The sequence below is a fragment of the Pholcus phalangioides genome, unplaced genomic scaffold (genome assembly GCF_987345545.1).
Source record: "Pholcus phalangioides strain wild (caught in Gottingen) unplaced genomic scaffold, Ppha-v1.0 ptg000007l_1, whole genome shotgun sequence".
In the NCBI taxonomy this organism is placed as follows: domain Eukaryota; kingdom Metazoa; phylum Arthropoda; class Arachnida; order Araneae; family Pholcidae; genus Pholcus; species Pholcus phalangioides.
In genome coordinates, this window is record NW_028301600.1 from 30,924,844 (window position 1) to 30,943,044 (window position 18,201).

At 36.3% G+C, this 18,201-nt stretch overlaps 2 protein-coding genes across 2 annotated transcripts in view; both read right to left on the reverse strand.

Moving 5' to 3' along the window:
• The window catches only part of LOC149085165 (glucosidase 2 subunit beta-like), a 57,015-nt gene extending 48,905 nt beyond the window's left edge, over positions 1-8,110 (reverse strand). Inside the window, exon 1 of the mRNA XM_089233032.1 lies at positions 7,821-8,110. Coding sequence (XP_089089158.1) covers positions 7,821-7,971 — 151 coding nt within the window. The 5' untranslated portion in view covers positions 7,972-8,110. The remainder of the gene's footprint in view (positions 1-7,820) is intronic.
• A 5,702-nt stretch (positions 8,111-13,812) lies between these two features.
• On the reverse strand, positions 13,813-14,626 carry LOC149085166 (uncharacterized). Its single transcript, XM_089233890.1, has 2 exons — positions 14,101-14,626; positions 13,813-14,000 (listed from the first exon to the last, which is right to left on the reverse strand). Exons 1-2 carry the CDS (start codon positions 14,624-14,626, stop codon positions 13,813-13,815), a joined length of 714 nt encoding a protein of 237 aa, XP_089090016.1.
• Between the last annotated feature and the right edge of the window lie 3,575 nt (positions 14,627-18,201).

An 18,201-nucleotide genomic window follows, 5' to 3' on the forward strand; every position in this document is an offset into this window, starting at 1 on the left:
CAATGTGCAATGCTCCATCACATACAGCAAAAGCGGTTTGCGGCACGTTGGAAGCATTCAGCTGAAAGTTCTACCCTATGCGGCTTAATCACCAGACTCGGCTCCTTCAGATTACCACTTGTTTGCATTGATGGGTCACACACTTTCTGAGCAACGCTTTGGTTCGTACGAAGATGTGAAAAAATAGCTTGATGAATGGTTCGTAGCAAAAAGGGAAGATTTTTACTGCTGTGGTATTCACAAATTTCAGGAAAGATGGGGGAAATGTATAACAAGCAATAGAGCATACTTTGAATAAAGCACTTTTTATCATTCTTCCGAATTTAATGTGTTTTTTTGTAAAAAAATCCGCATTTCATACTTGTACACCTGGTACAGCAACCCAATTAAAAATGCAATTAACAAAAATTATAAACAAATATATACACATGACAAAATATTATACAATGCCCATAAAGAATACTTATGGTTGTCTGATTCTAAGTATGGATAGCTTCTCGATTTACCCCAACATGTTTATCGTATTTCTTTTTGAATGTGTCAATTGTGTTACAATTTACTACCTCCGGGGGTAAGCTATTCCATTTATTAACAACCCTATTAGAGAAAAATTCCCTGCGACACCATAACCTTGCATTGTCCCTCACCAATCGATACTGGTGTCCCCTTGTAAAAGCAGTCGATTGGTGGTGTACTAAAAGTTCATGGTCCATCCTATCCATCCCATTGAAAATTTTGAACACTTCGATCATATCTTCTCGACACCTGCGTTCATCCAATGTGAACATATTCAAAAAATGAAGTCTCTCTTCATAACTCAAGCCCTGTGTGGCAATAAGGACACACGTAGCTCTTCTTTGCACCCCTTCAACCAAGTCTATGTCCCTCTGTAGGTATGGTCTCCAAAACCTTACAGCATACTCCAGTCCAGAACGAACTAAGCCTCGAAAAAACAAATGACTTTAGGAGAACGCGAAGAGATTTTTTTGAAAATGAGACCAAGCATTCTATTCGCTTTTTTGACCACTGCTGAACAATGTTCAGAAAACCTAAGCCGCTCGTCAATAAGAATTCCCAAATCGGTGACCCTAGTTGCATCCGGGATAGTGACACCATTCAACTCGTAAGAAAACCGTGGGTTGTTCGAACCAAAATGAGCGACCATGCACTTATCAACGCTAAACGTCATGCTCCATTCATTTGCCCATGCTGCAATTCTGTTTAGTCTGGTCTGGAGCAACTCCCTATCGCTTTGATTCCCGATTACCCCCATTAACTTCACATCATCTGCAAATTTGCTAGTAATCCCATCGATACCCTGATCGAGTTTATCGATAAAAAGTGAAAAAAGAATGGGGCCAAGGACACTTCCTTGAGGAACTCCACTTGTGACGTCTGTCCAACCAGAGAATTCCTCGTTCACCATAACTCGTTGCGACCTATCTCTTAACCATGATTCTATCCAATTCAGCAAGTTGCCCCCAATTCCAATCTTGTGTAAACACTTCAAGAGTTTACCATGTTGGACCAGATCGAATGCCTTCTGGAAATCAAGGTAAACATCATCTACATTTTTGCTCTTACCCAAAGCTTTAGTCACATGATCATAGAAGCAAAGGAGGTTAGTTACACATGACTTCCCCTTCCTGAACCCATGCTGATTATCCGACAATACATTATTCTCGTCTATCCACTTTACATTTAACTGAAAAAATAACATGATGGAGAATGTGGTAAAGGGTTTAAATTGAATAGATAACTTATTAAATTTTACTTAAAACTTCAAACCTCTTAACTAAGAAAACTACTAAATCATAGTTTCCATTCTGTTGCTTGAGTTTTTGGAAGATGTAACAGAGTGGACAAATTAGCTTAAATTATTTTTTCATTATAAATTTAAATTATTGATGAAAACTTTTATTATATTTTGAAGCATATCTCCATGTACTATCACTTGATGCTGATATAGATGAAAAAAAAATTATGATAATGAAGTAACAGCGTGGGACAGAGAAAAATATGGTACTAAAGACATAACATGAATATTAAGTCATTTTGCAAAAGTCAAAACCAAAATTGTTGATCAAGCATTAAAAGTAATACTTTCAATGAGCTCAAAAGTTCAATCAGGTTTAATCTGGTATAAAAATATATTTCCCAAATGACCATAACAGAGTGGGCATTTTAAAATGGGAAAATTTTTGGGACACAAACAAAAAAAAACTTTTCCATAAAAAATGAATAAAAATGACAAAATTTTGAAATTTTGTCATTTTTATTCATCTATGACATATATGTAAAATGGTTCCAAGTTTTTTGAAAAAAATTCCAGATTTGCACCAAGTCTCTAACAGTTTTTTCTACTATCTGAAGCAAATTAAGAAATGCCATGACAATTAAATGAAGAACTAGTGAAAAATTAAAATTACTACCAGAGGGCTCTAAAATTTTGTAAAAAAAATTATATAGTCTTGCAGAAATGGTTTGCACACTTTTTTTGGGAATGACTCGTATACAGTGGATAGTCATTTCAAAAACAGGTAAAAATACATAAATACTTATTTTTTTAAATTTTATTTTAAATTGTTAGACCAACATAGACAAATTAGAATCTATCTAAAATAAGTCCATTCGCTTCAGTTTTAACTGTTGGTCTTCATCTGTTTTCATTTCGGAGCTCAAGTGCCAACTCAATATCTAACCGCTTTCCTCTCTTAGACTTCTCTGTTGTTAAACTTTTCTTTTTAAAATCCTCCATGGGTTTTTTAATATTGACACTTTCAACATTATAATTAAACCCTCATATTTCTCTGTTAAACTCAACCATTCCCAAAAACTACAGCCCATCGTTGCTTCTTCAGATTGCCATAAATTTAGTTTCTTCCCAAGAACTATTATTGAGTGGAACAACCAAACACCAAATATTGTAGATTGTACTTATTTCCAAATTTTCCAGTAACATCAATCGTCATTTTTGTTATACTTAACCACTGCATCCTCTTGTATAGGCCTTGGAAAAGCAATATTGAATAAATAAATCTTTTTACTCCAGGCAGTTTATCCCTGTTTACCTTCCCCACCATTAGACCGGATAATCTAGGTTCTACTGTGTTAGCAAAATAATTTATCAGGTAGCCTATCTAACCTATGTAATTATTTGATTCTTACCTCAACCATCTGAATAGATAAACTTTAATTTTAATAAAATGCACAGGTCAGTAACTAGGCTGGGGCAACTGGGGCACCGTCCCTGGGCTGAATGAGTTCCTACAAAAGTTTGAATTTGTTTTGCATAATAATCACCCTTTCACGAAGGGCCCCAAAGAAAAGTCTGTCCCGGGACCCAGAGAGAGCATACTATGGCCCTGAAAATACAAATTAATTTTTGTAACCCTCTCCTCCCAACTCTTTCAGAAAAAAAAAAATTAAAAAATTGTCCTATCTGAATTTCACTGACTAAAACCAGAGATAATCACTTACAAAATTTGTCTGATTTGTAGGGGTTAATGGTAAAACCACATTCTGGAATATGCGACTTTCTTTTTCATTTTGTACCTTCTGTGACCTTATTTTCATTTCCTGACTTTTCCATGTTGGTAAGCACCCTATTAAATGAAAATAAACTCTGCATAAAGGTGTTACATTTTGGGCAATTTTGAATTTTTGGCATTCTTACATTTTTTTGGCATCAAAGATGCTCGAGAAAAAGTAAAAAATATTAGTTGCTGAATCTTGCATTAAAGATTACGTATGCAAGGGCTTGACAAATTACAAAAAATTGGTACCAGCCAAATTTCTTACAAGCCTAGCACGGTTTTCTCCTCAAGGAAAAAAATTTTAAACAATGCTTTCTTTAACTTTTCCGGGACTTAATGACCCTTTCCTATGTTAGACAACACATTACAAAATCAGAAAATTTTGTGTCATCACTAATTCAGGCATCTTCAACCCGTTGCTCACAAGCACTAGGTACTCCCTGAACCACCCAGAGTGCTCGATGCTCGCATCCTATTTTGTGCTTGCGAGCACTTGATCAACAATTCCAATTAAACAACTTGTACACATTGCATTCAAGGATTGAAATCATCCTAATTTCATGCATTCGTATGTCAAACTTGCTGTAAGGGTGTACTTCTTTTGATGAGTACAGGCAGTGCTCGTGACTAGAAAAAGGTTGAAGACCTAATTCAACATCACATATGGGAAAATTTTAGGCACTAATACTAAATTTATAGTCGCCATGATCACCTGTCCCAATCACCTAGGATTTTTCAAGAACTGACGTATGCAAAAATACTTTTTTCTCTAATTTTTAAGGTAAGAAAATATAGAACTGTCAAACATTCTAATTAACACATCCACTCAAGCAAATGCAAGCTTTAGATCTGGAACAGCCAAATAGTGGCATGCCATGGTATTAAAAGTGACATGCAAAGGTTTGCCACAAAACATTTTCAAAAGGAAACATCAAATTTCTAATTCATTTATTGTTTTGCATATAGCTGCAAACTTTGGAGAATTAGAAAGTGGAAGATTTCATGCAGATCGAATTCCATTAAAAAAATTGATTTTTTTAAAAATATAGGAATTTTTCCCATTTGCAAAAATGTGACATCATGTAGGCCATCACCAATCATTGTTGCTAACCAGTAGGTTAAATTACCTGTCATTACTACTCTCAAATCAAAAATCATGCTAACAAAATCACCACCAGGTTTGAAACGGGACAAGCAGACTTAACAAGCACATGGTCACCACAGATACAAGATTCGCCAATTTCAAATGTGGAAAGGCCGAATTGATGTTTGGCAAATTTTGTCTCTTTCTCAATGAAATTTAAATACTTTTTTATTTGACCCAATGGCAACAATTTACATTATGCTTCTGAAGTCATTTTGGGGATTTAAAATGAAAGCAACAGTCTTTTTTCTACGTAAATTCTCTGGGAATAATTTTTTTCCTAAAAGTAAGGACTTTTACAATCATGGTCAAAATTCAAGAGAAGAAATTTTTGAAAGTCCAGGAAATAGTATAGAAATTTGGGAGCCTCCTGAAAAATTCAAGAGATTAGGCAGATTTTTTGGGACACAGATTTCAAAATATGATACAGTCCCATGTTCACACACATGACTATATCCCTTTAATCACACCAATGCTAAAAATTCAGTGACTAGAGTATAAAATTTCTGGTCATGAAATTGGCACTGGCAAGGAAAAGTTTGATTTGCCACTCTACTTTAATTCAAGGCTGTATAAAGTGCCACACAATCTGAGTTTCCCCCCAACAATATGAGAAAATTATAGATATGCAGTGACCCCTCCACTAACAAACATATTTCATTCCGGAATCACATTAGTTAGCCGAAATCTCCGTTCTGCGAAACACGATTTCTCATAGGTTTCTGAGGAAAATCATTTAATTCCTTCAAGATATAGCCAAAAATTTAAAGATAAGTTTTATCAACCAGTCATCTGGTCAATTTCTCTGGCGTGCTACCTGCAATGCTTCTTTTTATGAAGATGTGCACACTTTTTCCCCTTTGTTTGGAAGATTGAAGCTATTAGAATATATTTTTTTTAATATTTAAAAAATATGAATGCGGTGTGCAAAAGCAAACTGAGGACAACTTGAACTGGAAAGTACATATTTTCACATGGTAGATATTACCAAATAGCCCATGTGATGCACTGCTAAGGAGAGGATCCTTTGCAAAATATATAAACATCAGGAATGCGTTGAGACGTAATATGATAAGGGGTTAGGTTTATAATATGTCCTGTGACTGTACGAAATGCTGTTGATGGATTTATGTGGATCCATAGCAGCTAAACCTTTTCTAAAAGATATATGCATAAGTAAAACAGAGGCGAATCCAAAATTAAAAAAAAAAAATGTTTGGGTATGCAGGCGTTTTTCAAAGCATGGCAAATATAATTGCAATAATAATCCCAGACCTTGAAATGTAATGTTCAACTCTATCTAGTTGCGAGATGATAAAGTAGAAGGATGCTTGAACAGGTGGCAGTAGCTGTGTTACGAATTATTCTGTCATATCACTCATATCCATGAGAAACGTCATGTGCTGTCGCAGGCATCACTGTTATGCATGGGCACAACATCATATGCCATCTGATTAAAACACCAAAAACAAAATAAAAAACACTTTAAAAAAAAGGGAAACTAACCAAAGGCTGAAATGAACAGTAGGCCTATCACATTTGGATGAAGGAAAATTTACAGAAAAATGGGAAACTGAAGATATTTCTTTTTTTAACTTATGAACATAACCCAGTTGGGTTGTAGGTATCCTCTTATATAATGTGTTCAGCCCATTTCAATGTCCCATACATGCAGATGGAAGAAGATAATTTCATAGAATGTCCAGACCATTCAGTTTGAGGCAAAAAGTCTTGCAGCAGAAGAATATGAGCAATGAAATCGTTCAATTCTAGTATTTTTTCCAGTGCATTTTTTGCTAAATCATTCTTTTTACACTAAATAGTTCAAAAGCTTACTGGAAGAGAAATTGAGACATACATAAAAAGTGATTCTGAAGCGGACATAAATTAATCAGCTTTACAGACAGTAATTGTTATGTACATTATGCAAAAATTTAACTCACAATACTGCTTTATTATGTGAACGTGTGCAATGTTAACTAAATTGTTAGTTATCCGAATCTGTATTCATTAGCCAAAGTAGAAATATTGTGAAAAAACCTTTGTCAGCAGAAAAATTCATTAAGCCAAGAAATTTGTTAGCTGAGATATATCCTTGTATACTGTGATTAAATTTACTGTACTACCAGTTTGATTTTTTCCCCTTCCAAAAAATTATTGCTAACTACATTGCTTTAGATACAAAAAATAATGTCAAAAGAATCTGTTATCCCAACATTATCAAAGAATTATTGTTGCCTTTGATACATGTGCACAGGTCTATGTTTTTGTTTCATAACATTTCATGCCAATAGTCATATACATTAAAGGCATCAATTATTGGATTAGGTAATAATTTCTTTTGCTTTTTGAAATTTTATATCCAAAGCATGTACTCACATGCCTAAATTTAACCTTTTCTAATTTGAATGTTTGGCATTTATATACTTTTTCGGCATCATACAAGGTGATTCTAAATTCATGGGACAAAAGGTGATTTACGACACTTAAGCAAGCATTTTTGATCATAGAATGTGCAGTCGAATTGTAGTAACAAAGGTGGTAGAGGGTGTTTTTAGAGAGTGGAGACACACACACAGCACTTCCCTCCAAAACAAAAATATTTTTCCAACAAATTCGCTACAATGTGAAGTACCAAACATTCGAGGGTGTATATGCACTTTCTAATTAGAGTTTGTTTTTAATTGGTGCAAGAACCATCAAGGTAATGCATGCTAAACAATGATCAAGCGGCACAATGACTTGTGGTAGAATTTGCATTACCCAGGTTGAACCTTGATAAGGCCTATCACATCATAATGCCCTGCACTCTCGAATGGTTGATCGCACTTGCAGCAAATCCGTCAGAAATATATATTTGTTTTTGGTGAAGTGCTGTTGTGCAATCTCTAAAATCTCTTCTCATGCCTTTGCTATTGCGATTTGACCGCACATTCTATGACCAAAAATGCTTATTTAAGAGTCCTATATCACCTCTAAAAGTTTGTCCCATGAGTTTAGAAACAACTTGTAGGAGCTAGAGGAAACAATTTAAAAAAAATTAGTTGCATAATTATTGAAAATTGCCTACGTAACGGCAACTATTTCTAGGATACATTCTCGCATCTGTGATCTATTTGAAATGTATGAATCAACTTTACCAGTTAGTGAAACACCACGAGGCCGCAAAACTTCTGTGTTGGTCCCAGTCCAACAGTAAGATGACAGGTACAAACTAGAATGGAAAAAGTACATTTTGAACAAGAACAAGAAGCCGCTTTGTTTCTTATGGCATAAATAGTCGAGGTTCATATTTGAATTTTGAGAAGTAGCAGCCAAATACGATGAAACATTCACGACCGGCGTTACGTTTGTTTACACGTATTTGAGCAGATATCTTCGCACAATCGTCGTCGGGAATTCTCGAATTCGAATAAACTAAAGAACTTGCAAATATCGATATGTTTCATCGATCACATTTACCAAGTTCTTGCCGCTGACTACTTACGCAGGATTCTCCCAAAGAGTGGGAGGTTAGATGTTTTTTTGGGAAAAATTAGTTTTTTCACTGCAAAAAAAAAACTAAAATTTCGGCTAAAAAATTAAGGGCGAAAGGATTGAACCGCACCCCCCCCCCCAGGATACGTCAATGCGGCTGACCATATTTTGTTCAGATCTCGATTTTTCACTTTTCATCCAATGTAATTGACTGAAAAGCTATTTTCTTGCGTTTGGTAACATATCATAATGTTATCGCATTTAGATCGTTGGAATGATATTGGGACAGTCTACATACGGCTGTCAGACTTCCAAAATTAAAATATTGGACACTTTTTTTTCAGTGAGTGTCATCTTTGTGAAGTACGTTGTTTTTTTTCAAAAGACAGATGGCAGCACCTAATACCACCTTCCTGGACGACTGTTGACCTGGCACACGAACTTATATTTCCAGTAATAAAAGCTCCATGCTGCTGACTCGAGAATTGTGAGTAGTGTTTTACCAGTTTCGAAAACTGAGAAAGTGGGACGGCTGCACGCGCACCCTTGGTGCGTCGCTTATTCCAATTTTCAGCAATAGATGGCGCCACTATTCTGACAAATAAAACCGGCCACGAGAATGATTTTTCCCAACAATAAAGCAGAACTGCTAAAAAAAGCTGAAACAAAAAAAAATTATGGGAATTCCAATGGCAATTGGTGAACGCGTATGGGAAAAACCACAGAAACACTCATATCAATGAAGAAATATCTGTTTCAATGTGGGAAAAAAAATTTCCCCAGAAAAAAATAAAAATAATTCCTGAAATCCGAAAAGGAGGTCAAAAGGGCAAATTTTCCGAAACGTAGGAGGACGCTTGAAATGACATCAAAAAGGAGGACGATTGGTAACCCTAATTGTGAGAAACCACTGAACCAGCCAATTGTTCCTGATAGTAACAATTTAGAAATGGACATTCATTTCTTAGGGAGAGTGCTGTGGCCAGGAGAGACTTGCTGTGTCCAAAAACCCTGTTAAGATTGTGATTGATTGAGAAATGGGCAAAACATAGTACAAAATGCACCCTACTTAATGTGATCACATTCCAGGGTTTCTGATGACTATATCTGGAAGAAATGCGCAAGCGAATACGATGACCATGCATCCAGTTTGATCAAACCGACGTATGAAAACGGGGTAACTCACAGTTTTTCTTTTCCACACAACTGGTAACAAAATGTTAAAAAAAAATCGTGCCGTTTTTTTCTTTTTTGATATTCTAAAACGGTATTTCTTATTTAAGCTAAAATCTTGCGTTCATTATTATTATTATTATTATTCAGCCATTATGAGAACTTCTCATTGAGAAGTTGTAATGCAACTACCTATTGTGTTTTACGCAGGACTGCAACTGGGGGGGGGGGCAGTGCCGTCTTAACGCATGGGCTCACCCAGGCACGGCCCAAGGGCCTCAGAAAAATAAGTAGTTGAATTTTTCTGTAATTTACCAGGTGGGGCCTCAGAAAAATCAATTGGTCCGGGGCCTACCGGCCTATGATGCGCTTGAGACGGCCTTGGGGAGGGGAGCAGCGGTCTGTTGCCCTGGGTGCTCGACTAGAACGGGCTCTAAATTCCCACTTCAACTGCTCTTGTTACATTAGACAGGGGAACCAAAATGCTTGCTTGCCCCAGTTGACAAAGTATGTAGTTGCGGCTCTGGTTTTACGTAGGGCCGCAACCATGGCGCGCACATCGTACAGCAGTGCACCAAGGCTGGGATCTTTGGCGGGCCCCCTCGACAGATGTTTCACGGGTCCGAAAATATTGAATTTATTTCATGAAAAAACAAAAAAAAAAAGATAATCTCGGGCCCCCGGACTGGAGCCCTGTCAACCCCATCCTTGTGGGGGGCCATGGCTGCAACTAAGGGGGAGCACGGAGCAAGTGGGTCTGGTGTCTCAGACGCTGGACCAGAAGAAGCTTCTTTAACCTCTTCTTTAACTTTACAAGGGGCGACGAAATTCGTTCTTTCCCTGGCTGACCAAGCATTTAGTTGCGGTCCTGGTTTTACGAAACACGATAATTTCTTTTATGTTATTTTATTGCGTTCCACAGACCCCTTGAAGTCTTTCGGCCGAGTAAATCATATGAATCTGATCAACTGAAAGAACCATTGTTCGCCACGCAACAACTAATGTTGTGCAGGGTGGAAGCCTGGAAGGTGGGGTGGATAGTTCCGTTCAGAAAGAAACAAAATGGGATGAGAAATTGTTCAAAAAAAAAAAAAAAAGTTGAGGTCAAAGTTTAACATTAAAACTGTAAGAGCCAATAAATGTAACAAAAAATTAGATCCTTGCTAAACAAAACCTCTCACCATGCTACAGGTGAAGCAAACTGAACAGATTGGTCAGACGAATAGGTCCGACTCATTCCTAAAGCGAAGGAAGATGTATTATCATATAAAAAGTATTTATTCAAAAGCTATATCCAATTTTTCTTTTCTGCCTCCCCCCCTCCCCTGTTCATAATGTCTGCCACAGATGCTGTAAAAACGTTGTGATGTGTTTAAATTCCGAAACTATTGTAAACACGCTATTAAAATTACTTTTTTGACACGTATATACACATAATAGGGACACGTAGCATAATTTGAATGCTACGTGTCCTTATTCTTAGCATGACAACATATAGTGCGCCTCATAAGTATAGAGAATGGGTATTTTTCAGGGCACAAATTAATTAATTAATTAATTAATTAATCTGACTAATTGAATTTTAATCGAATGTTTTCCCAACAACATACAGTCGGACCCGATATAACGAACTTCTATTCAACGAATTCTTTGATTTATCGAATTTTATACGAAATTCTGGCGAAAACGAAGATTAAATCAAATTTAAAGAATAATAACCCTGTACCCAAAAACCCATATAGCGAATTTTTTTCGAACTATCCAATTTTTTTTCTCATTTCTCGTCACCCAAAACCCTCAAAAGTACCAAAGGATGTTTCGTTCGTGTACCAAAGGTCGTGAGTTCGATACCCGGTTCATCCTTGTAAGAAACTTTCCTGACACAGGGGTACAACAAATGATTGCTACTGCAGAGAGTCCCACGCCGAGGGGTTAGCGCATCAACCTCTCGGTGAGTATAAAAAAAGGCTGCCGTACGGAATCGGCAATAAATTGTAGGTCTTGGCCTAATTAGCCCTCGTGTGCAGAAAATGACCATGATGCGACGAAAATGATCAAATGACCAAAAACTAAATCCCAAGATTTGACTTCAAGGATTTGACCCTCAGCTCTTCTTCAAAGACGGAAAAAACAAAAAATTCAACAGAATTTGATAAAAATGGAGACTAGTTAAACAAACATTTATCAAGCAATTTTTTCATGCATCCCGACTCTATATACATATATATATTCTTAAGTTTATATATATATATATATTCTTTTTTTTCCAATTGGTGTCAGAAAATGAGTATGTGACAGCAAGCCCAAAGCAAGCAGCTTTTAAAATTTTGCGTTTCGAGTGTGTTTATGCTTCTGATAAATTTTTTGACCATGATTTAATGAATAAAGCTGTTGGTTTTTTCGGATTCGTTAAATCGGAGTTCGACTGCAATATTAATTGATACTATAAAAATAAATTTCATTCATTTCACGCACTTTTTTTGTCAGGCTATATAGGAATAGATTAAACAATTAAGGTTTCTTGCTTGGTGCAATTTAACCCTTTCACTGCCGGCGGTACTTCAAAGCACCACCAATTTTTTTAACTCCTGTAACATCCCTTGCATACGTTATTGGGTGTTGGCATTTTGAAGTATAAAGGCAAAAACTACTTTACGATTTTTCAGATGACACTACAAGTGTGGAACAACTAGTTTTCAAAACATGCTAATTAATAAAATTCATTTAGATGTTTCGAGCAGTAAAACACTGCTTCAACAAAATATTCTGTAAGGCCGGGATTACATTAAAAAAATCCAATAAAAGATTTTTTACAAAACTCGAAAAATAACCATACAGTAAGTTTATTGGTTACATTCGCTCAAATGTAACCAATCTTCTTATTGGTTGCATTTTTCAAGTTTTATAAAAGAACTTTTAAAAATTTTATAGTGTAATCCCGGCCAAATAAATGTATAAAAAATTATGGCTTTCTTTATGGTAGAATAAATAAAGAGACTTATTAGTATTATTATTTAACATTTTTGAATTGGTATTTTTTATTTTTATTGTAAAAGTATAATGCTGACTAAATTTTCAAGTAACAGGTTAATTAAATCGTTATGTGTACTATATAGTTTTTTTGAAAAAAAAAATTTCTTTGTTTTTAGACCTTAATTAGAACTAAAACGAACCAAAATCTTTACACGATATTTCATTTTTTTTATTCATTAGACAGAAACATACAAGACAGAAAGACAAAAAGAAAACCCCAAAACAAACACTATTTTACCCAAAGGGATATATATATAATCCTTCCATGGGTCATAAGCAGTAGCAAAAATGGGACAATTTTCTTGGAACCTCTAAAGTGTACAAAAATAATAATATTCAATACCCAAATTAACTTTTTTTTTTGAAGTTTCAAGTGTTTTAATGTTACCCGACTCTCTCAAATTACAGTGATTAGTCAATTATCAAATAAAATGAACTGTTCAGTATCCGTTATTTCAAATACACAATTTATTATAGTTTTTTAACATATTAAGTGAAACTTGTTGTCTATTAATGCCATTAAACTTAGAGCAGAAAGCATTAAGATTTTTTGTAATTTTTTTTCTTGGTAATAGTATATGATGTAGATTCTCTGTTCATATAGTACTTCTTTGTGTAATTGTTCTGCTGGGATACCGCTAAGGATTTTTATACATGAACAGCAATCCTTTGTATAAATAAAGTTGACGTACGTTAAAATGAATAAGTGATACATTGCCTTTTTGCGAGAAAATATTGTTAACGCGAAGAAGATCTCATCGAAAAAATCATATAAATGATTCATAGATAGAATAGAATTTCTGTATGTTCCTCCCCAGACAGTTAATCCATATAATATGCGTAACTCCCTGGCCGGGGTAAGTTACTCATATACGTAGGAAATACCCACACATGCATAGAACATATCGGGAATTATGAGAGGCATCGGTTGCGTGTAGTTACAAGACAGAGACATGCATTTATATCTTACACAAGGGACGGACTTTATTTTACACGACATACTATATACAGGACGAGAAACGAACTGCGCAATAACTAGAATAATCACCTGATGGCGCTTTGAGCGCGTACATCAATCCTCGCTCTGAGGAAGTGGCTTTCTTTTCCCACACGTGTCGGCGGCGACGCCACAGACTATCCCCCCAGTGAGCGAGCGAACGCTAATGTAAGAAATACAATATTGACATTCACATATTGATGATACAAAATTATAACAAATAATAAGCAATGTGCATGTGTGTATAAATATTTGCGACAGCTGAGAATTCAATATTTTGCAAAGACGAATGAAAAATACGAATGTATACGATGTTAACATATTTGCAATGATTTGAAAAAAAAATAATGTAAATTAACACTTATGCGAGAAATGCCAAAATAATATATACACATATGCGAAAATGTAAAGGCATAACACAAGAATATAAATGGGTGTAAAAACATATGCAATCAAAAATACGAAACAAATCGTTCTGGAAAATGGACTCCTCGTCCATAATGAGTTGTTACTGTTTTTTCTGTCGTTGACACCGGACTTTTGGAGTCTTGTTTAGAACTGATCTCCTTTGGTAGTTCGGTGACTGCAGGTGGTTCTCTGTCATCCATGGCGAATGCAGGTTTGACTCTGTCAATAGACACTGAGATAGATTTACCATTTACTTTGATTACAAAAACTTTGTCGGTCCTTTGCACTACAGGATATGGTCCAGTGTAGGGTGCGCTTAATGCAGGTCGAACTTTGTCTACGCGTAAGAACACATGAGAAAAAAGATTTTAAGGAAGGATGAACATAAATCTTGAAAGTATTCTTATGAGATGGAGAAATGGGTGATAAACTCCTCATGAGCGAAGACAGCATTGATGCATAGGTAGCGTCTGGTGTAGATTTGGACACCTCATCTGAAAGTAGGTCAGATGGCAATCTAATAGTGGTTCCATACACCAGTTCGGCACAGGTAGCTTGAAGATCCTCCTTGAAAGCGGATCGTAGACCCAGGAGGACTATCGGAAGCGATTCTGACCATTTGGTATTGTCGTGAGCAATGATGGCACTTTTTAGGGTGTGATGAAATCGCTCGACCACACCATTGGCAATTGGATGATATGCAGTGGTTCGTATGCGATCTGTTCCTAGTAGTGCTGCGAGCTGCTGGAAGAGATGAGATTCAAATTGAGTTCCACGATCTGTGGTCACTGTTGAGGGACAACCAAAACGACTGATACATGAATCAAAGAATGCTTTGCACATGGTTACTTCGGCCATCTTGTAAATCTGTCTATCATGGTAAGACAGTAGATGTTCCCGTTTGATGGTGGATAAGGGCCTATAATGTCAATGTGCACATGTGAAAAACGAACGTCGGGAAGTGCGAAGGTGCTCAGAGGTGCTTTTGTGTGCCTCTGGATTTTCGATCGCTGGCATGATTGGCAACAGCGTACCCAAGCTGTGATGTTTTTGTTCATGTTTGGCCACACATATCGTGAGCAAATGAGGTTTTTTGTTACAGCGATTCCGGGATGCGATAGATTGTGAAGGTGGTCAAAAATCAGCTTTCGATACGAGTCTGGAACGAAAGGTCTGGATGAACCAGTTGAAATGTCACACCATAATTCACCATCTGTTAGATGACATGGCTTCAGTTCCAGCTGTAGAGATGTGTTGTTACCCTTCAAAATTTCTTTCAGTTCCGGGTCGCTTGATTGAAATTCTTTGAAATTAATGTCCTTAGAACCAGTTATTGCGTCGATTTCGATTCTTGACAGTGCATCTGCGACATAATTTTGAGAGCCTTGGACGTGACGGATATCGGTTGAATACTGGGATATCAAGTCCAAATGACGAAGCTGTCGCGGCGAACATTTGTTTGGATTCTGCTTGAAGGCATAAATTAGGGGCCTCTGATCTGTGTAGATAATGAACTCCCTGCCTTCGAGCATGTGCTTGAATTTTTTTATAGATGAATAAATTGCAAACAGTTCTCGGTCGTATGCGGACCATTTGTTTTGACTTTTGGACAATTTCATAGAGAAAAATGCGATGGGTTCCCATTTGTCGGCTAATTGCATGAGAGCACCACCCACTGCGACATCTGAAGCATCTACCCAAACACTTAATTTAGCTCCAGGAAGTGGATGTCTCAGTAGTGTGGCATTTGCCATGGCATCTTTGGCGAATTTTGTCCATCCCCTCCCCCCCGAAAATGAAATATTTTTTGATTTGAAGAAAATGGCGACAATTTACATTACGTTTGTGTTATAATTTGGGGCATAAAAAAAAGCAACGGTCTTTTTTCCGGGTAAATTCCTTAGGAATATTTTTCCCTCCAAAAGTAGGGACTTTTTACAATCACGGTTGAAATTCGGGAGATATAAGAATTTTATGGGAGAGTCCGGGAGACTTGGCAGTTATGAAATTGAGTTTGATGGGAATTTTAGAAGACAAAATCAAAATTTATTGTTTCCACTATGAACAGTACATTTTCCGTATTCTTGGAAGCATTAGCTCATCTCCTCACAAGTACCATTCGGGAGGAGACAAGCAAGCAACAGTATAATCGAAATTAGTTTTGAAATTAGTGAATAATTACCAAAAATAACCGATTTCTTTTAAAAAACGACAAGATCCAAGTGAAGAAATTACAGGTTTTTGCACACACACAAAAAGTATGTCCAGCATATTAAATTGCTTGAAGTGGGCAGCCTTAATTTCTTAACCTATTCCTATATTTGTTTACATCTACCGAATAGGTGAGTGAAATGAAAAAATAAATTTTTATAGCATCCATTAACAATATATGGTCACAATTTTTTAACTGGTTAACCAGTTAAATCATTTGTGATCATTTTTGCCACACCACGGTCATTTTCTGCACACGAGGGCTAATTAGACCGGTCCCTACAATTGCCGATTCCGAACGGAAAGCTTGTTTTATATACTCGTCGAGGGGTTGGTGCGCTATAACCCCTCGATGGGGGGAAATCCCTGCGGTAGCAATTTTTTCTGCGGTCACGTCACCGTTTCTGTTATCTTTATATTCTTCCAAAAGGAAGAAAATTCGAGTTTTTTATGGAAGTCCAATTTTTTGTGATTCTAAACCAGGCCTTGTTTTGCTTATGACACTTAGAACCGAACTTACGTGTACTTTAGAGTTGCGTTTTTACATCAAGTAATCTGTGAATGAAAGTTTTAAAGGCATTTTATAAACAATGTTATTTCTGACATTTTACTTGGAAAATGTCGAAATTTACTTTTGAAAAAACATGACACAGAAACAAAACTTCACGTCAGGTTTCACTACACGTACACGCACATTCTAACATGTTCCAATTCGTTAGAGGTTCCGCAGAGGAATATGCTCTATACCAGTGTTTCCCAAAGTGGGCAATATGCCCCCGGTGGGCGATGGAATGGTCCTGAGGGGCGATAGAAGCTACGAGTGTAACATAGGATCCTATGGGATGGCATGAGGCGGGGGCGATGAGAGAAAAGAAATTTCGGAAGAAGGGGGCGATGGAGCAAAAAGTTTGGGGAACTCTGCTCTATACCATAATTGAAGCCAAACCTAAACGTCGTATAAATGAGAAAGTGCTATAAACTAGAATCGTATAAACGGGGTTCCACTGTAAATAAGTGATTTCTTGAATTCTCGGGAAATAGAATTTCTGAAGGCTCCAAAATGCTGGAAAAAAGAAACCTATTTTTTTTTATGAACAATCTAGTTGGAAAATTTTCTGACTGTGTTGGCAGGTTTCTATTCGAAAATTTGTAATAGAATTTCAAAAAATTTGAAATCGCCTGTAGCGGTTTGAACATTTCCGTGTACTGTATTTTGTGTATTTAGAATTTTAGATGTGATAGGATGAAATTTTTTCGATATTGAATTGTTTATGAAGTTACAGAAAAGACAGGGCAAATATGATAATAATAATAATAAAATTATACAGAATCCGTTTTGTTCAGCATACAGTAGATAAAATGCGCGAAATGATTTACCTTTTGATATCGTTTATATAAAAACAAGATGGCCCCACCATCATAATATATTCTCATTTTTTTCCTAAATAGTGTTTGAGTATTTGATACTTGATGTTCGCATACTGTTGTACTTCAAATCCCGTGAATTTAGGCAATATGAATGAATGAAATTACTACTTTTTCTATCTTTACTACTTCTCATCATAGGCGTACCCAGAATTTCCTCAAAGGGGGAGGGAGTTCAGTTTTCTATTCTTCTGAAGGGGGGGGGGGGTATTACATTTTTTTCCTGCAAAATAGCACTATAATATCGGTTTCTGGGGGGGGGGGTTGCTAATGCTTTTGATTGATTATAGTCAGTGTGGATGTTTTCTTAAGAGCTTGGTATGATAGGCTCTGATTACTCTTTTAAACCCTTTAAGCGGCGCTGCAGAAACCACCAAACCACCTTCAAAATCTCATATCTTTTTTAATGAAGAAGGAAAGCTTTCTTCCGACTTTCAGCAGGTGCTAACAAAGGAGTGAGGGGAAAAGTGTTCGACTAAAAAATCAACTTTACAAAATATCTGGGCTTGTCAATGATAAAATAGGAGGCTTTTAAGGAGGTGAGATATCTCGCAGCTTAAAGAGTTAATGAAACAGTCGAGATTCGGCTGACAAGCAGCATTTTTCGTCTCCTTATAAAAACTTTTGTAGTAAATCCGGAGAATTCCGCATATTTCGCTCAAATATGAAAATTCTAGTTTCACTGGTACCAGCTTTTTTCGATTAAATTTCTCATGGCAGTTAATTAATTAATTCAGCAATATTAGTTACATTCACTCGAATGTAACCAATCTTATTGGTTGAATTTTTCAAGTTTT

Bases quoted from the DNA above. Each gene is read 5' to 3' on its own strand.
- LOC149085166 (XM_089233890.1), bottom strand. From the start codon at position 14,626: ATGGCCGAAGTAACCATGTGCAAAGCATTCTTTGATTCATGTATCAGT. The intron at 14,001-14,100 runs GTTCGACCTGCA...AATCTATCTCAG, and splicing joins TGTTCTTACGCGTAGACAAA to TGTCTATTGACAGAGTCAAA.